Genomic DNA, 20,472 nt, shown 5'->3' with positions numbered 1-20,472 from the left:
ATTTTGAATCTCTACCGCCAAGCGATCAGGTATCGATAACTCCATACTTGCCCACAATGCAGTCAATCATGGGTGCAACGCCCATGGCCAATGCGCCTTCCAACCTCGGCATCTCCGCCAGTCCAAATGCTTCCAACACAGGCACAATCACAAATGCACTCAAAGGCTCCAATCCACCCGTCTACAGTAGTGCAGAGGCAGCCGCCAATGCGCAAGGTCTCGTCTACCCTTCACTTCACCTTCACCCTCTCAACGACACTTTCGCACCAAAACAGATCAGCCTTGCACCGCCAGGTCCCAACAACCGCATCAAGATCGGCCGTCAGACGAATGCAAAGACAGTGCCAAATCCCACCAATGGCTACTTTGACAGCAAGGTCCTCTCGCGTATGCATGCAGAAGTATGGAGTCAGAACGGCAAAGTCTACATCAAGGATGTCAAGTCTTCCAACGGCACATTCATCAACGGCGAGCGTCTCTCGCCAGAGGCACAAGAGTCGGATGTCTTTGAGCTGCACAACGAGGATATGGTCGAATTTGGTATTGACATTGTCGGCGATGACAACAAGACAATCATCCACCACAAGGTCGCCTGTCGTGTCTACTTGGTCTTGACTGCAGAGGATGCGCTCAGCCTTCGTCACGACTTTGCAAGCCTGTACAGAGGTGGCATGCATGGAGGTCCTCTCGGCAGCAACGGCGTTGGCCCCGGTGCCGAAGGTGGACTTCGCAGAAGTAAAGCCGGTTTCAGCTTCGATCATGTGCTCAGCAAGCTGCAGAGCGAACTGCAAAGGAGCAAGGACACCTGGAACGATCTCGGTAGCCTCACCACAACGATGCACGACATCCACGAGACACTCGGTGGCAGTGCACCTCCGCTTTCGTCAGCTCCCTACCCACACCTCGTGCCACTCCTCCCCGGCGCTGTCAACGCTCAGCAGCAGCAACAGCATGAACAGCAACGTGCCAAAGATGCCGAGAACCAAGCAGCCACCAACGAATCACACTCCGCAACCATCTCGGCCCTGCAAACACAGCTCTCAGAGACGCAGTCGTCCTTGGCTGCTCATGTCGACAAGATCCGCAGCCTCGAGTCCATTCTATCCGAGCACGACTCGATCAAGCGCGAAGTTAGCAGTATCAAGATGCAGATGGAAGAGGCAAAACGCGAGATGGAGGCAGCTGCCATGTCTTCTGGCTCCCAGTCCAGCATCAACGGTTTCGGCACCATCCGAGGTACGCCCAGTTTCAACCGTTCGCTTGAGCACGATAACTTTGACGATGGTGCTAGCGTAGCCAGTGTCGAGACGGTGACGCAGAACAACGATCAAGATTCGTTCGGCCCTGGTGCTTCTTCAGGTGCAGACCATGTCGGACCTCGCGCACCGCCCGACATGCCATCTCACCTCGTGTCGGAGGATGCCGCTGACGTGGGCTCTATTCGCGCTCCCGAGGTGTCTGAAGCGTCTTCTGCCAACCTTGGCAAATCAGATTCTCACTCTAGAGATCTTGCACCAGCTGCAGCCCTCACATGGCAAGGTCTTGGCAAACATGGCGAAGAACGCGATGTCGAGCTTCGTGCACAGAACGAGGCACTCTCGGCGAGACTCGAGCAGCTCGCATCGCAGCTCGAGCAGGCTTTGGCACTCAGCCGTGGTCTTCAAGACCAGCATGCACTGGTCAACGACACTGTCAAGACGTTGGAAGAGCGTGTTCATACTCTCGAGAAGCAAGTGGAGCAGAAGGCTGCTACTGCACCGCCGGAAGAGGCGACAGCAGCGCTGCTCAAGGGCATTGAGGGTCGATGGACTGAATTCCGCAGCGACTTCGAGGAGAGCTGGCGCAAGGAACGCGAAGGAATGCAGACCGAGCGGGAAGAGCTTCGTCAGGTGGTACGTGCATGGGACGAGGCCAATCGACGTATGGAGGACGAGTTGAATGGCGATGCTGCCGATGACTCGAGCCAGCAAGGCAAAGAGAGCAGCGGAGCCGACGCAGTGCCGGAAGATGCTGCGCCGTCCGGCAGCAGCGTCGCTGGACCGTCTTGTTTGCCTGCTGCAAACGGCCCGAGCAGTCGAGGCAAGAGAGGCAACGGCAGCCGTGGAAAACGACATGTCAACAGTGCGCTACGTTCGCTTCTATACGGTAGTTCCGCTGCCGGTCTCATTCTCGAGGCAGACGGCAGAGATCTGGACGAGGATGAGAGATGGAGTCACACAGCGCGATCACGACCTTTGGGTCGGAATCCTGACGACGATGCCCTGTCCACCAGCCAGTCCGTTCGAAGCATCGCCGACTCGACATCTACAAGACCGTCGACATCAACAGAATTGACGACGCCTGACCTCGGCCCTGATGCGTCAAGAGGAGACGCTGTCTTGGATCCTCCTTCACAGAATAAGCATGATGGTCACTACAATCGCTCGCGTCACGGCCGAGAAGGCGGAGCAGACGGCAGCCATCGGAATGCGCAGGCTGTAGCGCCTCGGACAATAGCTGCTGCCGGTGTCGTCTTTATCGGTGTCACAGCATGGATCTTGGCCGGCAAAGATTTGACCCGACTCAATGTGGCGTTATCGGGCAAGTCTTGAGACCTTGGCACTCTCCCTCTTTTGACTTGCACATTCGACCATCTTTGCAACTGTCCCAGTATCTATTCTTATCAACCCATCGTATTATTGACTCGTCTGTTGACTCGTCTATAACAGTGTTTTTTGTTCTCATGCCCTTCCACGTCGATACCATATCAATCATGATCCTGTTGTTCTACTGCAAGCCAAGCCGGGCCTGAGCGTGTCTGAGATCTGGATTGCAGTGCGAGCTGTTCAGAGAGCAAGGTATCAGTCTCTGTGAGTCTTGCAAAAGCTCTCAGAGCAACTTAGGCTGGCTGAGAATGTGAGAGGCCAATTTCGGCTCCGAAATGAGGAAGCGCACAGGACACGGACGCGTCTCGAGATCTCTCTCTTTCTTCTCTTCCCTTTTCGAGCGTTGTTGAATTTCCCGATTTGCTGCCGATCTGCACTTTGGCTTCGAAAAGATCTCTATTTGTGTGTCAGGGCTGCTTGACATTCAGACCTTCAACCATCTCCATCACTCTCTGCCTTTGTAGCATCTCTCCTTCTCCATTACGGATTACCATCTGACACATTGACGAAACATTCAGACGAAGCGACGAACTCAATACACACACATACACACACACACACACACACACACACACACACACACACACAAAATCTATAACCACAATGGACGTCAACATGCGAGACGCAAACCGTAGAGGTAGTGGACGCAAGAATGGACCCGCAAACTCCCGCGCTACTCGTCGCAGTGATCCATATGCTCGCGACTCTCGAGTGCGACCCAACGCCCCTATCGCCCAGGCTCAAGAATCCAGCCAAGCTCAACCTCAGGCCCAGTCAGGCATATCTTATCCTCCCCCTGAGCTCAGCATTCGCGGTTCTAGCGGACCCACTTGGATCATCGTTTCAAACCTCGTCGTTGGTACATCGAACGAAGATGTTCGTCTCACCTTCAGCGCTTTTGGTCGTGTTGATGAAGTCAAACAGCGACCTCGTCCGTCGGCCAACCATCCCACGGTATCGTTCGAAGTAGCCTTCGATCGTCGAGAAGACGCCGAAATGGCAGTGGACAAATTCAACGGAGCTCTTGCCGACGGAAGAATCCTACAAGTTTCAATCAAGAAAGCGGAAGTGCCTCGGGATGCTTATAGCCAATTCAACCGGGCTACTGCACAAGCAGCTGCACAGAGACCAAGAGAAAAGGGAGGGGCTAATTTGATCCCAGCTCCTACTCCTTTACCTTATACACCTACTCCTGCGCCTGCGGCAGCGGCGGCTATTCCCACTGGTCCTGCTAGTATGCGTTCTCGTGCTAGAACAGCCGGTCTTGTTGAACCCAGTGCTAAAAAGTCTAACGGTGCCACTTCTCAAAAGGCCACCGCTGCTGGCAACAACAGGCAGCAACCAAGCAAAGCAGCCATTCCCACAGGACCCAAAAAAATGCTCGTCGCACAGCAAGCCGCTGCACCAACAGCTCCCAAACCTAAACCTTTGGCACAACGCATCCCAGAACCACTGGCAAACCGTCTTCTCACCCCAGCTCAAGCACAGAAACTTCGAGCAGAAGAAGCGAAGAAAAAAGCTCAACAGGAGCAAAGAGCTAAAGCTATTGCTGCAACAGGCAAAAACACCGTTTTGGGTAAAAGGTTGGCTGGTTTGCCACTGGCACAACGATTGACGCAGCAGGCGGGAACTCCAAAGTCGGATCAAACAGCAATCAAGGCTGCAGCAGAGAAGAAGAAGCGAAAGAAGGAATTGGTTAGGGCGAAGAAGGCTGAACAGCCAAACAAGCTTGGTAGTTCGGCTGCCATGGAACTTGATGGTTGAGGAGCAGAATGACGAAAGGTTATGATAGTATACAACACCATTCTCGATCGTAGGTTTTTATGAACATCAAGTCGAGCCCTTTTCAGCATAGCCCTTTTCAGCATAGCCCTTAATGATGAAGCTTCGAGTGGGTGAGATGATGCAATGTGAGTGATTGGTGACTATGGTGATGGTGATTATGGTGATGGCAGCCAGTCATACAAAAACGTCACATCGCGTCGCGTCGCGTTTCCACTTTACGTCGCCATTTCGCGTCGTTCAGAAAAAGTGTCACTCGACTGAGCCTTGGAACGTGTTGCTCTCTTCCTCAGCTCTGCCGCCTTGGGCTCGCGTTGATTCTCTCCACTGTCCAAGTGCCTGTTGGTTGGTCATTTCTCACCATCTGCCACTTCTCTCATCATCATCATCATCCTCCCACTTCCCTCCTTTCTTCTCTGGGCCGCTCATCTCACCCAGCTCATCAAGGTCCGCGCTCATCGTCTCCCCAACTATCTATCCTCGACATCGAGCCACGCTCCGATACCTTTTTCGCATTATTCTAGATCTGGTCAGATGCACATCAAGACTCTCACCATCCAGGGCTTCAAGTCCTATAGAGACCAGATTGCCGTAGAACCCTTTTCACCACATCACAATGTCGTCGTCGGTAGGAATGGTTCGGGCAAGTCCAACTTCTTCTCGGCCATTCGATTTGTTCTTTCTGATGCATACACCTCCATGTCTCGTGAGGAACGACAATCACTCCTGCACGATAGCTCCAGCTCCACCTCAGCAACCCTCTCCGCATTCGTAGAGATTGTCTTTGACAACAGCGACAACCGTTTCCCTACCAACGGAACCGAAGTCATCCTCCGCAGAACCATCGGTCTCAAGAAGGATGAATACAGTATCGATCGCAAGTCAGCCTCCAAAGCCGACGTTGCCAACCTTCTCGAGTCGGCTGGCTTCTCTCGCAGCAATCCATACTACATTGTACCGCAGGGTCGAATCACTCACCTCACCAACGCCAAAGATCACGAACGTCTCGGCTTGCTCAAAGAGGTAGCAGGTACTCGAGTTTACGAACAGCGCAGAGCAGAGTCCATCAAGATCATCGAAGACACTAGCGCCAAACGATCCAAGATCGATGACCTTCTCGAATACATCCAGAACCGTCTTCGCGAGCTCGATGATGAGAAGGAGGAGCTTCGTGAATACTACGAAAAGGATCGAGAGCGCAGGTGCATCGAATACAGTCTCCACCAACGAGAGCTCACCGAATGCGCAGAGCTGCTCGAGAAGCTTGAAGATGAGCGAAGACGCGATGTGGATGCTTCCAATGTCCGAAGGTCCGAGTTCAACGAGCGCGAGAAGCTACTTGCACGACTCGAGGCCGAACTCGCCGCGACCGGTCAAACCATCGAGCAACGCAACCTCGAAAAGAACCAGCTCGAGCAGGAGAGACGAGACATTGCCAAACACCTCGCTCAGATCGAGTCACTCGTCGAAGAGCTCGAAGAGGATGGCGAGAAGCGAGCCGATCGACGTGGTGCTCTCGAAGCCGAGCTCGGTCGTATTCGCACCGAGATTCAGCAGAAGCAAACTCAACTCGACCAGCTCCGACCCAATCTCGACACTCTCCAAGCTGAAGCCGAACAGCTCCGTGCCACCTTCGAAGAGACCAAGGCCCGTATCTCTGCTCTCTACTCCAAGCAAGGTCGATCAGCTCAGTTCCGTACCCAGCGCGATCGTGACGAGTACCTACGCTCTCAGATCGGTGCCCTTGATCAGTTCCTGCGTTCGCAGCAAACACGTATCGACGAGACTGCTCGTGAGCGTACCAACATCACCCAACGACGCAACGCCGCCTTGCAAAAGATCGACGAGATCGAAAGCAACCTCGACGGTCGTAAAGAGACCTTCCAGCAGCTCGCAACCGAGTATGCAGCCAAACAAGCTCGCCGCGATGAGCTCTCGGAAACACGCAAAGATTTGTGGAAGGAGGAGGAGTCGCTTCGATCCTCGCTTGCCTTTGCTGGCAATGAGCTTTCCAATGCCCAGCGCAAGCTTGCTGGTATGATGGACAAAGCCACCGTTCAAGGTCTGCTCGCTGTTGAGAAGATCGCTGCTAGCTTGGGACTTGAGGATAATGTCCGGGGTCCCATCTACCAGCTTTTCTCTGTGGATGATAAGTACAAGACTGCCGTGGAGACGACTGCCGGTGCCTCTCTCTTCCATGTCGTCGTCGACACTGACGAGACTGCAAGCAAGCTTCTCGAAGTGATGAACCGCGACAAGAGCGGCCGAGTCACCTTTATGCCTCTCAACCGTCTTCATCCTAAAGAGATCGATTTCCCCGCAACACAGGATGCCATCCTCATGGTCAAGAAGCTTCAATTCGACAGGGCACTTGCTCCTGCTTTTCAGCAGATCTTCGGTCGCTGCATCATCTGCCCCAACCTCGAGATCGCTGCCGCTTACGTTCGCAGTCATGGCGTCAATGCAGTCACTCTCGACGGTGACAAGGTTGAGCGCAAGGGTGCTCTATCCGGTGGTTATCATGATCCCAGACGTAGCCGATTGGATGCAGTCAACGAGGTACGCAAGTGGAAGACGCAGAGCGAGCACGACACAGCCAAGCAGAACGAAATCCGACGTCGACTCACGGAGATCGAGCAAGAGATCACTGCGCTTGTCGGTGAAATGTACCAGCTACAGCACCGAAGAGATGACGCAAGAAACTCGCGTGGTCCTTTGCTTGAAGAGCTGCAATGGGCTCGTACCGAAGCCGAGGATCTGGCTCAACGATTGCAGAGCATCGAGCGACGTGAAGCTAATCAGAGTTTGGAACTCAGAGCGAACCAGACCAAACGTGCTGGCCTTGAAGAGGAGTTGCGTACACCCATGACTCAAGGTCTAACACGACAAGAACTGGCTCAACTCGAAGCGCTCAATGCACAAGAAGATCAGCAGAAGCGAGAGCTAGCCGATAAAGCCAATGCTCTGGCTGAGCTTAGCAAGCGTCGTTCGATTCTCGAGATTGATCTCTTCGAGAACTTGCGCAGACGGAGGGAGGAGATTGGATCGCAACTCGAAGCGCTTGGAGAGTCACTTGGTGGTGATGATGCGGGTACTGCTTCTGGTGTTCAAGATATTTCGGCACGCAAGCGCGAGATTGATGCCTTGCGACGCCGTATTGCTGATCGGGAGAAGCGTATCAAAGCAATCGAGAAGGAACTCGACCAACTCATGCAATCCATTCAAGATACGCAAGGCAACTACGACAAGACCAAAGGCGATCAAGCCGAAGAGGCGCGTAGCATCGCACGTCAGCAGAAGAACGTCGAACGATATCTCAGCAAGCGTTCGCGTCTTGTCGAACAACGCGATCGATGCAACCAAGACATTCGTGATCTTGGTGTTTTGCCGGAAGAAGCGTTCGAGAAGTACATCAACACGAATCCCGATCGACTTGTCAAAAACCTACACAAGGTGAATGAGAGTTTGAAGAAGTTCTCCCATGTCAACAAAAAGGCGGTTGAACAGTACAACTCGTTTACCAAACAGCGAGATCAGCTTTTGGAGAGACGAGGAGAGTTGGAGCAGAGTGCAGAAAGCATTCAAGAGCTGATCGATGTTTTGGATCAGAGGAAAGATGAGGCTATCGAACAAACTTTCAAACAAGTCAGTAGATACTTTGAAGAAGTGTTTGAAAAGCTTGTTCCAGCTGGAAGAGGTAGGTTGATTATGCAACGAAGAGTTGATCTTGCGCCTACCACCACTGGCGCCGCGGAGGAATCGGAAGAAGAAGGCGCACGTGGTCAAGTGGAGAACTATACCGGAGTGAGCATCAAAGTTTCTTTCAACTCGAAACATGACGAAGGACTACGTATCCAGCAGTTATCTGGTGGACAGAAATCCTTGGTGGCATTGGCGACGGTGTTTGCGATCCAAAAATGCGATCCTGCACCTTTCTACCTCTTTGATGAGATCGATGCGAATCTCGATGCACTCTATAGGACGGCGGTGGCGAATATGATCAGGGAGCTGGCGGAGAATGCTCAATTTATCACGACAACATTCAGACCAGAGATGGTTCAGGTGGCCAGGAAGCATTACGGTGTACTGTTTGATGTGAACAAGGTTAGTAGTATAAGGAGTATCAGTAGGGATGAGGCGAATGAGTTTGTAGAGGCTGCGGCTACCACTGAGCCTGCCAGGTAGAGATGGTCAGAATGGGCTTCAGTTTTTCTGTCTGTATCTCCAATGTCATGCTTTGCTCGTCTTGATTGTATATTGTTCCAACGTTGGAGTGTGCGATGTATGAGGTGATGTTCGATAGGACCTTCGAGGGGAGACTCAGAGCACGATGTCACTACTACTTTTACGGCAGAAACATGTATACTCAATTCACTAAACAACATGGTGAGGACCTAGTGTGCTCAGCTTGATATATATACAACTAAGAGGTGCCTGCCGAATGTGCGAGTATGCTCCCTTCATGTCCTAGCTTGACAACGAGGTGGGACTATGTAGCACCCGATCTCCAGACAGATCTGATCGATCCGATCTTGATTGCATTTATGTCAGCATGCATCATCATTTCGGAACGCTTCCTTCGGCATAGTCCGGCAGCGAAATTTAAAACTGGATGCACGGGCCAACTGAGCGCTACTTGAGTTGCACGCTTCAACGCTCACTTGTGCCTTAGACTTTGAACACGCCACCATCACTCAGCTCTTCTAGCAACTTTGCCGTGCTTGCTTCGGTGTTCCTCCTTGTCGCCATCGCTTCTGCGCTGCTTTGGTTCCACCTTGAAACTGCTTCGAGCCTTTCAGCAGGGGAAAGAGTGAGAGAGGATGTTAGCAAAGGTGGAATTGATCGTTAACCCGGCTTCAGGCTCTCAGCTGGCAACCTCTCTCTGCGAAAGAGACATACAACCTCTGATCCTCTCCGCTCTGTCTTCGCCATCACAACTCAGTATCCGTAGAACAAAATGTGCACAAGATGCAGTCAGAATGGGTCGCGAGATCATTGGTGATTACATTTGCAACGTTGGTTCAAAGCGCGAGTATTTAGATTTGGTGTTGGTGGGCGGAGATGGAACAACGCATGAAATTCTTAATGGTTTCTACATTGCCCCTTCTCCCTCCTCCGATGAGGGGGACGAAAATGTTGTGTTGCCGAGGGTGAGGTTGGCAATTGTACCAGCGGGAACAGCAAACGCTTTGTACTCGGCAATGTATCCCAGCGAATGGACACAGGAGGTACAACAGAAGGTAGCAGCGGCTAAAACTGTTGATCAACTGAGCGAGGAGGTGGTGCAGATAATGCTCTCTTCTGTTCGTGCCCTTTGCAACTGTTTGAAAGGACAAGAGGATCGGTCAAGGTTGCATGAACTACCGTTGATGCTAAATCAACTACGACGAGAGGAGGACGAGGAGGGGGAGAGGCTAAGTGTCAGTCATTTAGTCACATCGCATGCACTCCATGCGAGTATTTTACATGATGCCGATAGGCAGGAGATGAGGGATAGATATGGTGGCATTGAACGTTTTAAAGTTGCTGCTCAACTTAATGCTACACGCTGGATTGAGGGCAGTTTGATGCTTTTACCCCTTGCCTCTTCCACGGACGAAGGAGGTGGTGCCGTGTTACAGTACTCGCCCAAAAGCAAAACATTCGAACAGCTCAAGTGCGGAAAAGTTGAGCTGCAAGGCCCATTCCTCTACCTCACAACAATGGTAACAGATCGGTTGGAAAGTTCATTCATCCCTGCACCCCTCTCTTGCGCGTTGAAAGGCAAAGCTCTACCCACCGATGCCGTCGATGTGATTGTCATCCGACCCACTCGTGACCCAAGCCTAAACGGGAGGGATACTCGAAAAGCCAAACTGGAATTCGCACAATCCAGACTAGTCGCAATCACTCAAGCAATGTACAGCGGTGGATCCCACATCGATCTGACCTACGACGGGAGGGAATCGATAATCGAATACCTCCGTTGCTCAGGATACTCCTTCAAGCCAGAAGACAAAGGAGACCAGGAGGAATGCAAAAAAGCTCGACTAGTTTGTACGGATGGCTTTATCTCATCTGCTTCTCAGACCCAGGTTCGAAGGTGGACCGCAAGTTGCACCTACGCATTGCCAGAAGGTCTTGGACGTTTGCATGCTCCTTTGATCTGGTGTTGAAAGCTTGCTAGGACGTGCAATGCAGTTGAATGTTGTCTGTCAATGTCTTTGGTTTTGCTGTTACGCCGTCTGGCCACCTTTCTCAAAAGCTGTGTAGGTGTCGCTGGTGTAAGTCGGAATGGTGAACAGCTTCTCTGGGAGGGATATAGATGCTAAAACAGGATCCTTAGGTCACCTCGCTTCTTTTAGAAGAGTGACTTGATGCTTGGCTTTAGAAGACCAATCGGTGATAACTTTTTTTTTTTTGACATTAGCGCAGGGCGGGGTTAGGATTTGGTGTTGCTACGCATTATTACATTTGGCTTGCTCGTGTCTGTTGATGCTGGTTTGGCTGGCCAGCACCATTCTCTGACGTCGCAATAAGGCTTTCTGTTTGCAACCTAAATAGCACCTTGCCTCTTCCATCCAGGCGCCAGACAGAGCGTGTAGGCCTAAAGGCCAGAGTATGCAGTGAACGCAGACGAGCCAGGCAAAGGGCAAAGAAGGCGGATGGTTTTATGCTGGCAACTCGAACTTTTCCCCCTTCATAACTTTTGTGAAGTAGACTATCGTTGGCAACACCGACAAAGAAGAAAACCAAGGCGATCGTGTTAGTCGTCAAAAACACTTTCACTTGGGCATGTAGCTACGGGCAAATGCGTTTGTACATACCATAGAAGAAGTCGAGATAGAGACCGGTTTGAACCAGACCACTCAAGATCGAGATTGGGTCGATTTGATTTTCCGAGATGTACCTGCCATATGACATGCAAACGTCCAAGAGCATTAGTGACTCTTGCCTTATATCTCTTGCCGCTTTGGTTGAGTTGTTGGGGATGGGATCCTCGCTTCGGTCGGAAGTACTTACCTATACAGCCAATTGGGGATATAAAGCGCCCTATAAGCACCCAAAGCAAAGATATAATGGGTTGTTATCGCCTCCGCTTCTCCCGTCCTCTGCAACATGAATAACTGCGGCAAGATGGCGACAGCTTCCAGATAAATGCTGAAAGTCCACAAAATTTCCATCAAGTCAAGATGATAATGGAACAACAAGGCCAGCAGAGCGCAAGGACCGATCAAATATTCCAACCTGATCGTATCGATTGCTGGATCATGAGTTGGGCGGAATTTAACTTTCATGAGGTAAAGGACGTAGATGGAGGAGCCGATGAAGAAGAGCTTCATCAGAAATCGATAGAGTGAGCTTTCATGGAATATATCGAGATAGCGAGTGATAAAGACGACGGTGTAGAGAAGTTGCGTTCTGAAGGAAATACCACGACATGATCTGGATAGTTGAATTTTATGGAGAAGGATGAAAATCGAGGCGAGATGGGCAAAGTCTCCGGCCAAACGGAAGATATTCATTTCGAGCAAGGCAATACGAGATGATGCAAGTGATCGAGGTGATGGTGGAGGTGATGGAGATGGTGGAGATGGTGGTGGAGAAGAGGGAGGAGGATGGAAGGAGTCAATCCTCTCCTCTTCTCGCCTTGTGTGAGAATCGCACGAGAAGAAAGAGGGGATGGTCCGTGCCTTTCTTCATCCCTCGCCGGCATGGGCATTTCCTGTACTGAGCTCCGAGGTGCATCGGCGTTTTGGCTGCATTTCTGACACGTAACAGTTGAATTTTGCTGCGTGCCAACCAACTGTAGCCTACATCCCTCATCTGATCGGGCCCCCCCCCCCCCATCCCAATTTCAACCACATCGGGAGATCTGTCCTCAACAGTCGTTCAACCGCACAGCTTGACACACACCAACACCAACTTGAGCGATTGGGCAGCAATGACATTCCAACCAGAAGCATCATACAAGCAGCACAGAAGAAGAGAGCATCGCACCTAGACCTTGCGCAAAGGTGAAGGAGCGAAATGATGCAGTATCGTAGCTCGAGCTTGATCAAGTGCAGTCTGTTTGCGAGTACGACGACGTTGAGCCAACCAGAGGATGAGATCGAGCATGACGATCCACCAGATTCGGTGCATTGAGTCGCCTTTTTCAAGTAGCAAGAGTGAGCTGCTCGTGTTCGAAGCTGTCGTGGAGCAAGGTGCAGCGGAGGAGGAGCTTGTGGGTGCAGAGACTGATGTTGACGTAGGCATCGGCGGGAAGAGAGACGTCGACAATGTGGCAGAGGCCGTTGGGTTAGGAGGGGCGCTGGAAGAAGCAAGAGACGCTGAACTGCTCCAGACAGTCGGCGACACGGCGGGGAAGAAGTTGTTCTGCCGCTTGTCAAGTCTCGTCATGGAAGCAGTTGCACTACCTGCTCGCCCTGGGTCTTCTGACGGGCGCGGTGATATGTCTCTGTCTTGTGTTGGAGCGGGATCAATGTTGCTCGTTGTGTTGGTTGCATTTGAACTTGTTCTCTGTCGAGTGCTACTGGCAATGTCGCTGGCTAATGCAGTGGGTGCAGCATCACTTGCACTGCTACTAGTGCTAGCATTCAAGGCCGCCATCGATGTTGAGCTGGATGAAGCTGCGGCAGCAACTGTCGTGGAAGAGCCCAAGCTGGTGGGCAAAGTATTCACTGGACCTGCAGCAAACTTGGAATTCAGCACGACAGCGACCCCAATCGAGCCCAACGCTGAAAGAAGCAGCAGCGGAACTAGCAATCGTTTCGCTTTACGAGAGATGCTGATCAGTGCAGGAGTTGGCATCGTCGCATAGTCACGCTGAGCTCTTGCAACAGGAAGAGCGGCCGCCGCTGCTGGCTCAGCGTATCCCGGCGGATCAACAACCTTTGCATCCGCATCAACATGAGCCTTTTGCACAACCTCGGCGTCTACAAGGGTCGCTGAGCTCTCCTTGGGCGGCATAGCATGACTTGGCAGCATAGCATGACTTGGCAGCATAGCATGACTTGGCAGCATAGCATGACTTGGCAGGACAGAGTCTTCTGGCTGAGGATGTAGTTTGGCCGCAAGAGAAGGCAGCAAGGCATCCAGATCGGAGCAGATGTGCAAGACAAGTGCGATCAGATGCACCAGAGCAGCACAAGCAATCGTGAGACCCATCCACAGAGGCAAATCTGTCGCAAGTGTTTTGCTACTCGCACTCGACCCCAAGCCCAACGCTGAGGTGTTGCCGAAGAAGCTACCATTCCCAACTGCAGCCCAAGTATCGTTGACCGTCGCTTGACCAGCAAGCGTCGAGTTGGTAGTCGGAAAGAGCTGTTCCAGCTGTTGCTGCAAAGTGCCCAACGCATTGAGATGCTCAGTGTAGTCGGGCTTGAATGTCCATGAGTAGGGAGAGCAAGAGCTTGAAGTAGGCAAGCTGGTCAGCCATGCTTGCACTGCCGAGTTGGAAAGGTTTGCGCTCCAAGCAAGCTGCTTGGCGGAGAGATCGGGTAAGGTGATGCAAGAGGACATCGGTCCAAAGGTGAGCAACGTTACCAATGCCTGATTCGAGGGACTGGTGGTGGCGTTGGCTGATGTCATGTTGGCTTGTGTACTGTTGCCCATCGTCGTACTGGTCGAGTTGGTGGCGAGGGGAGGCACAGAGGAGGTGGTGTTGGTGTCGTTCGACATGCTGACCAATCTGAATGCGGCGTAAGCTTGTCAAAGCGCAGAGCAAAGTTGACAAAGAAGGGCCAAAGAAGGGCCAAAGAAGGGGCGTCTCGAGTGCTTGGAGTCGGTTGGCTTGGTTGGGAGTAGATGAAAGCGACTCGTTTCTACTCGAGCGCTTCCATTATATGATGCATTGCCCTTCTGCGCCCTGTCGGTAGCCCTTGGTCAGCCATGTTTCCAGCTTGCTCGGATGAGCTTTGAATGCTTGTGAGGAGAAAGGACAAAGGGAAGATCTGGTATCAACGGCTTTCTAGAAGGAACAAAGGGGATATCCCGATTGCATTGACACCTGCGATGCGAACCAGCTGCACGCCCTGCAGCCCCGGATGAAGTCGACAACGGAACAAGTTCAACAAAGGGCATATCCAAGCTCAAACGCTTTGACAGCGCTGTGAAGAAGTTGCAATGTTAGTGGGACAGGAACAAAGACACCAAGACGTCTAGTGACACCTGCGTTTCTTGAAGCTTTCAAACTGCCATATGGTGGGGCAGAGAAAAGCGAGACAAAGACTGCCATCCCTTTGTCCTTATTCACTGCTTCACTGATGCACAAAGGGTAAGAGTATGAAAGATGTCCATGGCCAAGCTCGTTGTCCAAAACCGGAGTACAAGAAGGACACGGAGGTTGCTGTTGGACGGAACCAAGGCATCCAAAATCCTCGACACCATCACCTTGCAATATGCTGACCGCCATCCGAGGCAGTCCCGTCATCAGAGCCAAAGAGCGTATCGTAGCATGGCTGCTGCTGATATTGCACGCTCTCGTCCTCTCTATCTCGGTGCTCTTACTCCTAAGCCCGAACACCATCTTCAATCGTCACAGCGGCTTAGCAAGTGTCAGTCTAAACATGGCGGCGCTTTCTCAATCGTCGCCACTCGAATCTTCACTGTCGAGCAATCTAACATGCTCTCCCTCTTGATCAACGGTCCATAGACTCCATCTGCACAGCCTTCACAAGAGCACACTCTCACACGACGGCAATGTCCTTCAAACCGCCTTGGTCTTCTTGCTACTACGATGCCCAGTGCGTCAGCTAAAGCAGCGCTTGGGAGCACACTTCCCGACAAGCTCGTGACCGCTTGAGGCCATCCTCCTACTTTCAGCACTGCACACACCATTGTGATACCCATTTGATTGCCATCCATCTCTTCTTGGCTCTCAGCGAGTTGGATGCTGTGCATCATCAGTGAGCGTTTGGCATGACTATGAGGCCAAAGTGTCGTGACAAAGTAGATGTGGGCCTTCTGCATCCTCCCTTGAACAATGCGAACAAGGCCAGATTTGATAGAAGCGTGGGTGTTGAAGGGCGTGCGACAGATAGCGTTGGTCACAGGTATTGATTGCGATAATAGTTATCAACCAAGTACTGAAGAAATTGAGGTCGTATGAGGTCCCGATACTGGTGATCGGGGATGGTCTAAGTACAATGTCACTACTTTGTTACAGCAGAAACATATACTAAATTGACCTACCAGAATGTGGCAAGAGCCTAGTGCTCTCTGTGAGATATATATACATGTGAGCAGCACAAGCCAAAGGTGGGACTGCTCCTACTTAATGATCTAGCCTGACAATGAGCAAGACTTGGTTGTACCCAATCCTCAACAAGCTCAATTGTCCCTGATCTCCAATCTCATTGCCCTAGCATCATTTGTTAGTGTCATCACTGGATCATTACTTTCAGCACCCCCTCTCAATCCAGTATGCTTCTTTGACACTATCAGACCAAACAGCTCCCATATGTGCACCAGCATCAGCATCATGAGTGGCTTTGTCAATATGTCAGCAATATTCTTGCAACTCTGGACTGGGGCAATCGTGAGTTGCTGACTAGCCACTTCATCCCACAAGAAGAAGTGAGCAATATCAATGTGCTTTGTCCTCTTGAAGTGTTGTGGGTCACTTGCAATGGCATGCACTCCTGATGAATCACTGTACAGGATTGGAACATTTCAATTGAAGGCTAGCTCACCCTCTTGTGAGTAGATGGTCATAGTTCCAGCACTCATGCATATTCTGGTCATCAGCAGTGTTTGTTGTTGCAGCTCATGTAGGAACATCAATGTCCATAGTAGCTCTCTAGCAGCTCCTGCTAGGGCTACATATTCAGCTTCCACTGAGCTATTTGCCACCATTGGTTGGAGGCATGATGACCAACTACACACTAGTCCCTCAATCATGAAGATGTATCCTGACATCAACCTCCTGCAACTGTGCGATCCTGCCCAATCACTATCTGCCCACCCAGTGAGTGTTTGCCTGCCAGTGTGTGTTCCTACAGAGAGGCTGATTCCTATTATTCCCTTGAGGTACTGTAATATGTGTTTGGCAGTGGTGAGGTGTTCACCAGAGGGGTTCATGACAAATTGGGTGCAGCAGCCAACAGCAAATGTAATATCAGGTTGGCTGCCTTGAGCGATCCATAATAATGATCCTATAAGTGAAGCATAGTGATGAATTTCTTTGGCACTAGCTGGATCACCTTCCCATGGTCCAAGAGTATTAATGGCTTCAGTGGCTGATGTCAATGCTGCCCAGGCTTTGTCCATCCCAAACTTCATTAGTATTCCTTCAATGTATCCACTCTGATTTATCAATAGCATACAAGCCTTTCTATCATAATCCACATTCAGGCCAATGATATGTGACACATTTCCTTGGTCCGTGATATTGAAGACACTTGCGAGCTGCTGTCATACAGATTTGACATGTGATTCTGTTGCCCTGATGACTAGGAGGTCATCAACATAGACCACGAGTAGTGTCATTGCATTGTCTGATCCATGCATGTATACACAAGGTTTGGCCCTGCAATGCTTGAGACCAAACACTTGAAGTTGTTCATCAAGTGCTGCATGCCACAATCTGCCAGCCTGCTTGAGCCCATAGAGAGCTTTCTTCAACCTATAGCATTTGTTCTTGGTTGCTTTTGTTTCAAACGTCAGCAGGATCCATACGTACACATCCTTATCAATCTTACCATTCAGGAATGCCATACTGACGTTGAGTTGAATGGCATGCATTCTGTATCGGTGGGCAACAGCAAGTAAGATTCATACTGTTTGTAAACAAATGACCAGACTGAAGGTCTGGTCGTAGTCTAATCCCTGGTGCTGAGCATATCCCTGTGCAACCAGGCATGCTTTGTATCATGTGGCATGGTGTTGGGTGTCAAGCTTGAGTTTGTATACCCAGCAAACGCTGATGAGTCTGCCATTTGCCAGTATGTCCACCAGGTCAAAGACATTCATTTTATGCATGCTGTCCATCTCGCTCATCATTGCCTCTTGCCATTTCGGCCAGTCATTGTGTGCTTTAGCTTCATTGAGAGATAATGGTTCCAACAAGATACCATCAGCACTCTGAAGGTGTTGGCCACTAGCAATTAATGCAGTACTGTCCATTATTGCAGCTGCAAATGCCATGTGGTCCAGATGGTGACTGCTGACTACAGGTATGCAGGTAGCAGGGTTTGGTGTGAGTGAGCACATTGTAGCAAAAGCCATGTATTCAAGGTCAATTGACAGGTCCAGTGGTTCTGTGTGGGTGATGTCGAGCACAGAGACATCATCATACATGTCTGCTGTCATATCACTTTGTGGCATATTGAGTGGGGACACATTCTCATGATTCTCATCATGTGGCAAGCCTAGTATCATATTCCCCCTTTTGGGTTGCACCATGTCGAGTTCTGCTCCGAGTTCTGTAGCAATTGCATCTATGTCTATAACGATCTCACCAGCCTCTTCAATGTCCCCCATCATTTGGTCCCATTCATGGCTGTAACTTGAGACGTTTGAAGAACTTGAATTGGAATTGATGGTATGCTGATGAGAATACATTGGTTGTGATGAGTGAGTCATAACACCTGTTTCCATTTCGTCCGTTGCTTCATCTTGGGGGAACCAGGTGTAGGAACATAACAGCTCATGATCGCCTGCAAGGACACATCTGTGGAGAGGTTGAGGATCTGCACCTGGCTGTTCAAGTTCCGAGAATCTAACGTCTTTTGCAATGACCACATGGTCAAGCTCTGGAAGCCAGACTTTGTGGCCTTTGACCCCATGTGGTTCATCTGAGAAACCTGTCAGGGGTCTCGCGCCTGAAACCCAGGTCGGTCTGTCGAGATACTCGGTAACTATCAAACTGTGCGACAGCTATTGTCTCGGTATCGGTGACTATCAAGTTGTGCAGTGACAGCAGGTGGCGTTCATTGTATATACTATCATAGGTTTCGGCTGACCTCTGTGGACACTCCGTTCAGGGGTAGCTCAGCACGATCAATATCAATGTTATGATGACACCAAGGTCTGGTGTGAGTGTTGATGATGATGAGGTTGATGGTGTGGGTGATGAGATTGGTGATGTCGATGATAATGAGGTTGATGGTGTTGGTGATACGGTTGGTGGCATCAACACGAGTGTCCAGTGTGTTGACTTGATGCTTGAAGTGATCCCCAGACTGCAGTGGACTACTGCCTTTGGTTCTATCTATATCTGGACCGCTAACCTGCTATGGGCGCCTTCGGACGTCAGGTAGTGGTGATACAACACACACACTACGATGAGGAGCAACCTTTGATGGATTGCTGCTATGCTGACTGAAACTAATATATACTTATGCTGAAGTGATAACTAGTTATGGTGAGTAGAGTGGATGAGGATCCACTCGACCTATGATGATGAGAAAGCATGGTTATATACCTCTTCACAGCATCGCCAGCAATGCTGCTCCTGCTCTCTCTCCAGAGAGTACCTTCTTCATCGAGTACTGCTCAGGGGCCTCTCCTGCTTGGCACCCCTGTGCCTCTTGAGCTGTGTCGACTCCTTCGACACTGCTCCTCCTCCTCTTGAGCTGTGTCGACTCCCTCGACACTGCTCCTCTTCCTCAGGACCTGCTTGCCAGTGTCCTATGACTCTTGTCTCTCGAGCCCCTGAGTGGTAACCATCTGAGCTTGGTCCTCTTCGTGGCTGTGCCTGCTCTTTGAGCTTGGTCCTCCTCGTGGCTGTGCCTGGCCCTCCTCGCATATGGGCTCAGTGCTCCTTTGCATGTGAATACATAGGAGTCCATGGTCTCCATGGAGACTGCACTACGACCATGCTCTCTACTGGTATCGACTAGGTCTTCGATACCTGTGCTCCTTCCATATGAACCAGTGACCCTCCTGCTTCTTGAGCATCCAGGCCCATGACATGACTCTCCTGCTTCTTGAGCATTCAGGCCCATGCATCGGAGACAGGAGTGTCAGCTCGAGACGGCGTATCCATCTTGTTGATGTCAACTCTAATTGGGCTGGGCGTCTCCACCTTAGTATGATGTTGTTGCTCAAACGGCCCCTCGATCTTGAAGGCAAGAATGTGACCAGCATTCCATTCTTTGTTGGTGAGGAAGTTATTTACTCTGGTTCGCATTGCTCTTCCTATTTACTCTGGTTCGCATTGCTCTTCCTAGTTCGATTTGGCTCGGGAATGGGCCTAGGTCATGCATTCCATAATACAGTTCACTGACACACTCAATCATGATGGAGAGAGGTGAGATGACTTGTTTGTTGTCACTGGTGATGGTGAATTCTAGAAGACTCCCTTCCTTTGGAGTGTTGGGTGTGCCATAAACTTCACCAGCTATCATATGATTGAACTGATTTTGAAGCATTTTCAGTAGTTGTGGGAGGAGGTCTTCCATTGGACTAATGAAGTCATCATAGAGGGAGTAGTTTACATTGTTGAGGGTGAGTTCAAGGATGAGGTAGGGCTTTGGTTTGGGCTCATAACCTGAAGAAATTGAGGTCATATGAGGTCCTGATACTGGTGATTGGGGATGGTCTAAGTACAATGTCACTACTTTGTTACAGCAGAAACATATACTAAATTGACCTACCAGAATGTGGTGAGAGCCTAGTGCTCTCTGTGAGATATATATACATGTGAGCAGCACAAGCCAAAGGTGGGACTGCTCCTACTTAATGATCTAGCCTGACAATGAGCAAGACTTGGTTGTACCCAATCCTCAACAAGCTCAATTGTCCCCAATCTCTGATTTCATCGCCCTAGTGTCACTTGTTAGCGTCATCACTGGATCGTTACTTTCAGCAAGTACAAGATGATTCGAATGTATATACATCTCCTCCAGCGTTCTGTGTATATGTGTATGATACAAGGATGATAAGGCTGAAACACGATGGGGAAACTATGTCGGATGTCGGATGTCGGATGTCGGATAGCCGATATGCCAATGCCTATTGCGACAGTCGATCCAGGCATTATATTACCTATCCGATTGAGCAAAGTTGGTGAAAGTGTGAGATCGAACTAGGACTCACATGCAAAATTCATCGGAACTCG

The 20,472-nt window shown here is 50.6% G+C and overlaps 7 protein-coding genes across 7 annotated transcripts; 5 read left to right on the top strand and 2 right to left on the bottom strand.

Moving 5' to 3' along the window:
- Positions 1–56: 56 nt before the first annotated feature.
- Positions 57–2,591, top strand: UHO2_04492 (uncharacterized protein; the record flags this gene model as incomplete). Its single annotated transcript, XM_041558484.1, has 1 exon — positions 57–2,591. The coding sequence occupies one exon, from the start codon at positions 57–59 to the stop codon at positions 2,589–2,591; it is 2,535 nt and encodes an 844-aa protein (XP_041414418.1).
- Positions 2,592–3,248: 657 nt separating this feature from the next.
- On the top strand, positions 3,249–4,409 carry UHO2_04491 (uncharacterized protein; the record flags this gene model as incomplete). The annotated part of the gene is made up of 1 exon (XM_041558483.1): positions 3,249–4,409. The coding sequence occupies one exon, from the start codon at positions 3,249–3,251 to the stop codon at positions 4,407–4,409; it is 1,161 nt and encodes a 386-aa protein (XP_041414417.1).
- A 552-nt stretch (positions 4,410–4,961) lies between these two features.
- On the top strand, positions 4,962–8,612 carry UHO2_04490 (putative SMC3 - required for structural maintenance of chromosomes; the record flags this gene model as incomplete). Its single annotated transcript, XM_041558482.1, has 1 exon — positions 4,962–8,612. The coding sequence occupies one exon, from the start codon at positions 4,962–4,964 to the stop codon at positions 8,610–8,612; it is 3,651 nt and encodes a 1,216-aa protein (XP_041414416.1).
- A 635-nt stretch (positions 8,613–9,247) lies between these two features.
- UHO2_04489 (uncharacterized protein) lies at positions 9,248–10,582 on the top strand (the record flags this gene model as incomplete). The annotated part of the gene is made up of 1 exon (XM_041558481.1): positions 9,248–10,582. The coding sequence occupies one exon, from the start codon at positions 9,248–9,250 to the stop codon at positions 10,580–10,582; it is 1,335 nt and encodes a 444-aa protein (XP_041414415.1).
- Positions 10,583–11,077: 495 nt separating this feature from the next.
- On the bottom strand, positions 11,078–11,932 carry UHO2_04488 (putative ERD2 - ER lumen protein-retaining receptor; the record flags this gene model as incomplete). Its single annotated transcript, XM_041558480.1, has 3 exons — positions 11,078–11,127; positions 11,234–11,316; positions 11,430–11,932. The coding sequence occupies 3 exons, from the start codon at positions 11,930–11,932 to the stop codon at positions 11,078–11,080; spliced, it is 636 nt and encodes a 211-aa protein (XP_041414414.1).
- Positions 11,933–12,407: 475 nt separating this feature from the next.
- Positions 12,408–14,090, bottom strand: UHO2_04487 (uncharacterized protein; the record flags this gene model as incomplete). The annotated part of the gene is made up of 1 exon (XM_041558479.1): positions 12,408–14,090. The coding sequence occupies one exon, from the start codon at positions 14,088–14,090 to the stop codon at positions 12,408–12,410; it is 1,683 nt and encodes a 560-aa protein (XP_041414413.1).
- Positions 14,091–14,700: 610 nt separating this feature from the next.
- UHO2_04486 (uncharacterized protein) lies at positions 14,701–15,063 on the top strand (the record flags this gene model as incomplete). The annotated part of the gene is made up of 1 exon (XM_041558478.1): positions 14,701–15,063. The coding sequence occupies one exon, from the start codon at positions 14,701–14,703 to the stop codon at positions 15,061–15,063; it is 363 nt and encodes a 120-aa protein (XP_041414412.1).
- Between the last annotated feature and the right edge of the window lie 5,409 nt (positions 15,064–20,472).

The sequence above is a fragment of the Ustilago hordei genome (assembly GCF_900519145.1).
Source record: "Ustilago hordei strain Uho2 genome assembly, contig: UHO2_contig_09, whole genome shotgun sequence".
NCBI classification, from domain to species: Eukaryota; Fungi; Basidiomycota; class Ustilaginomycetes; order Ustilaginales; family Ustilaginaceae; genus Ustilago; species Ustilago hordei.
The sequence above is the reverse complement of the archived record's forward strand: the minus strand, read 5'-3'. Positions and strand labels throughout refer to the sequence as shown.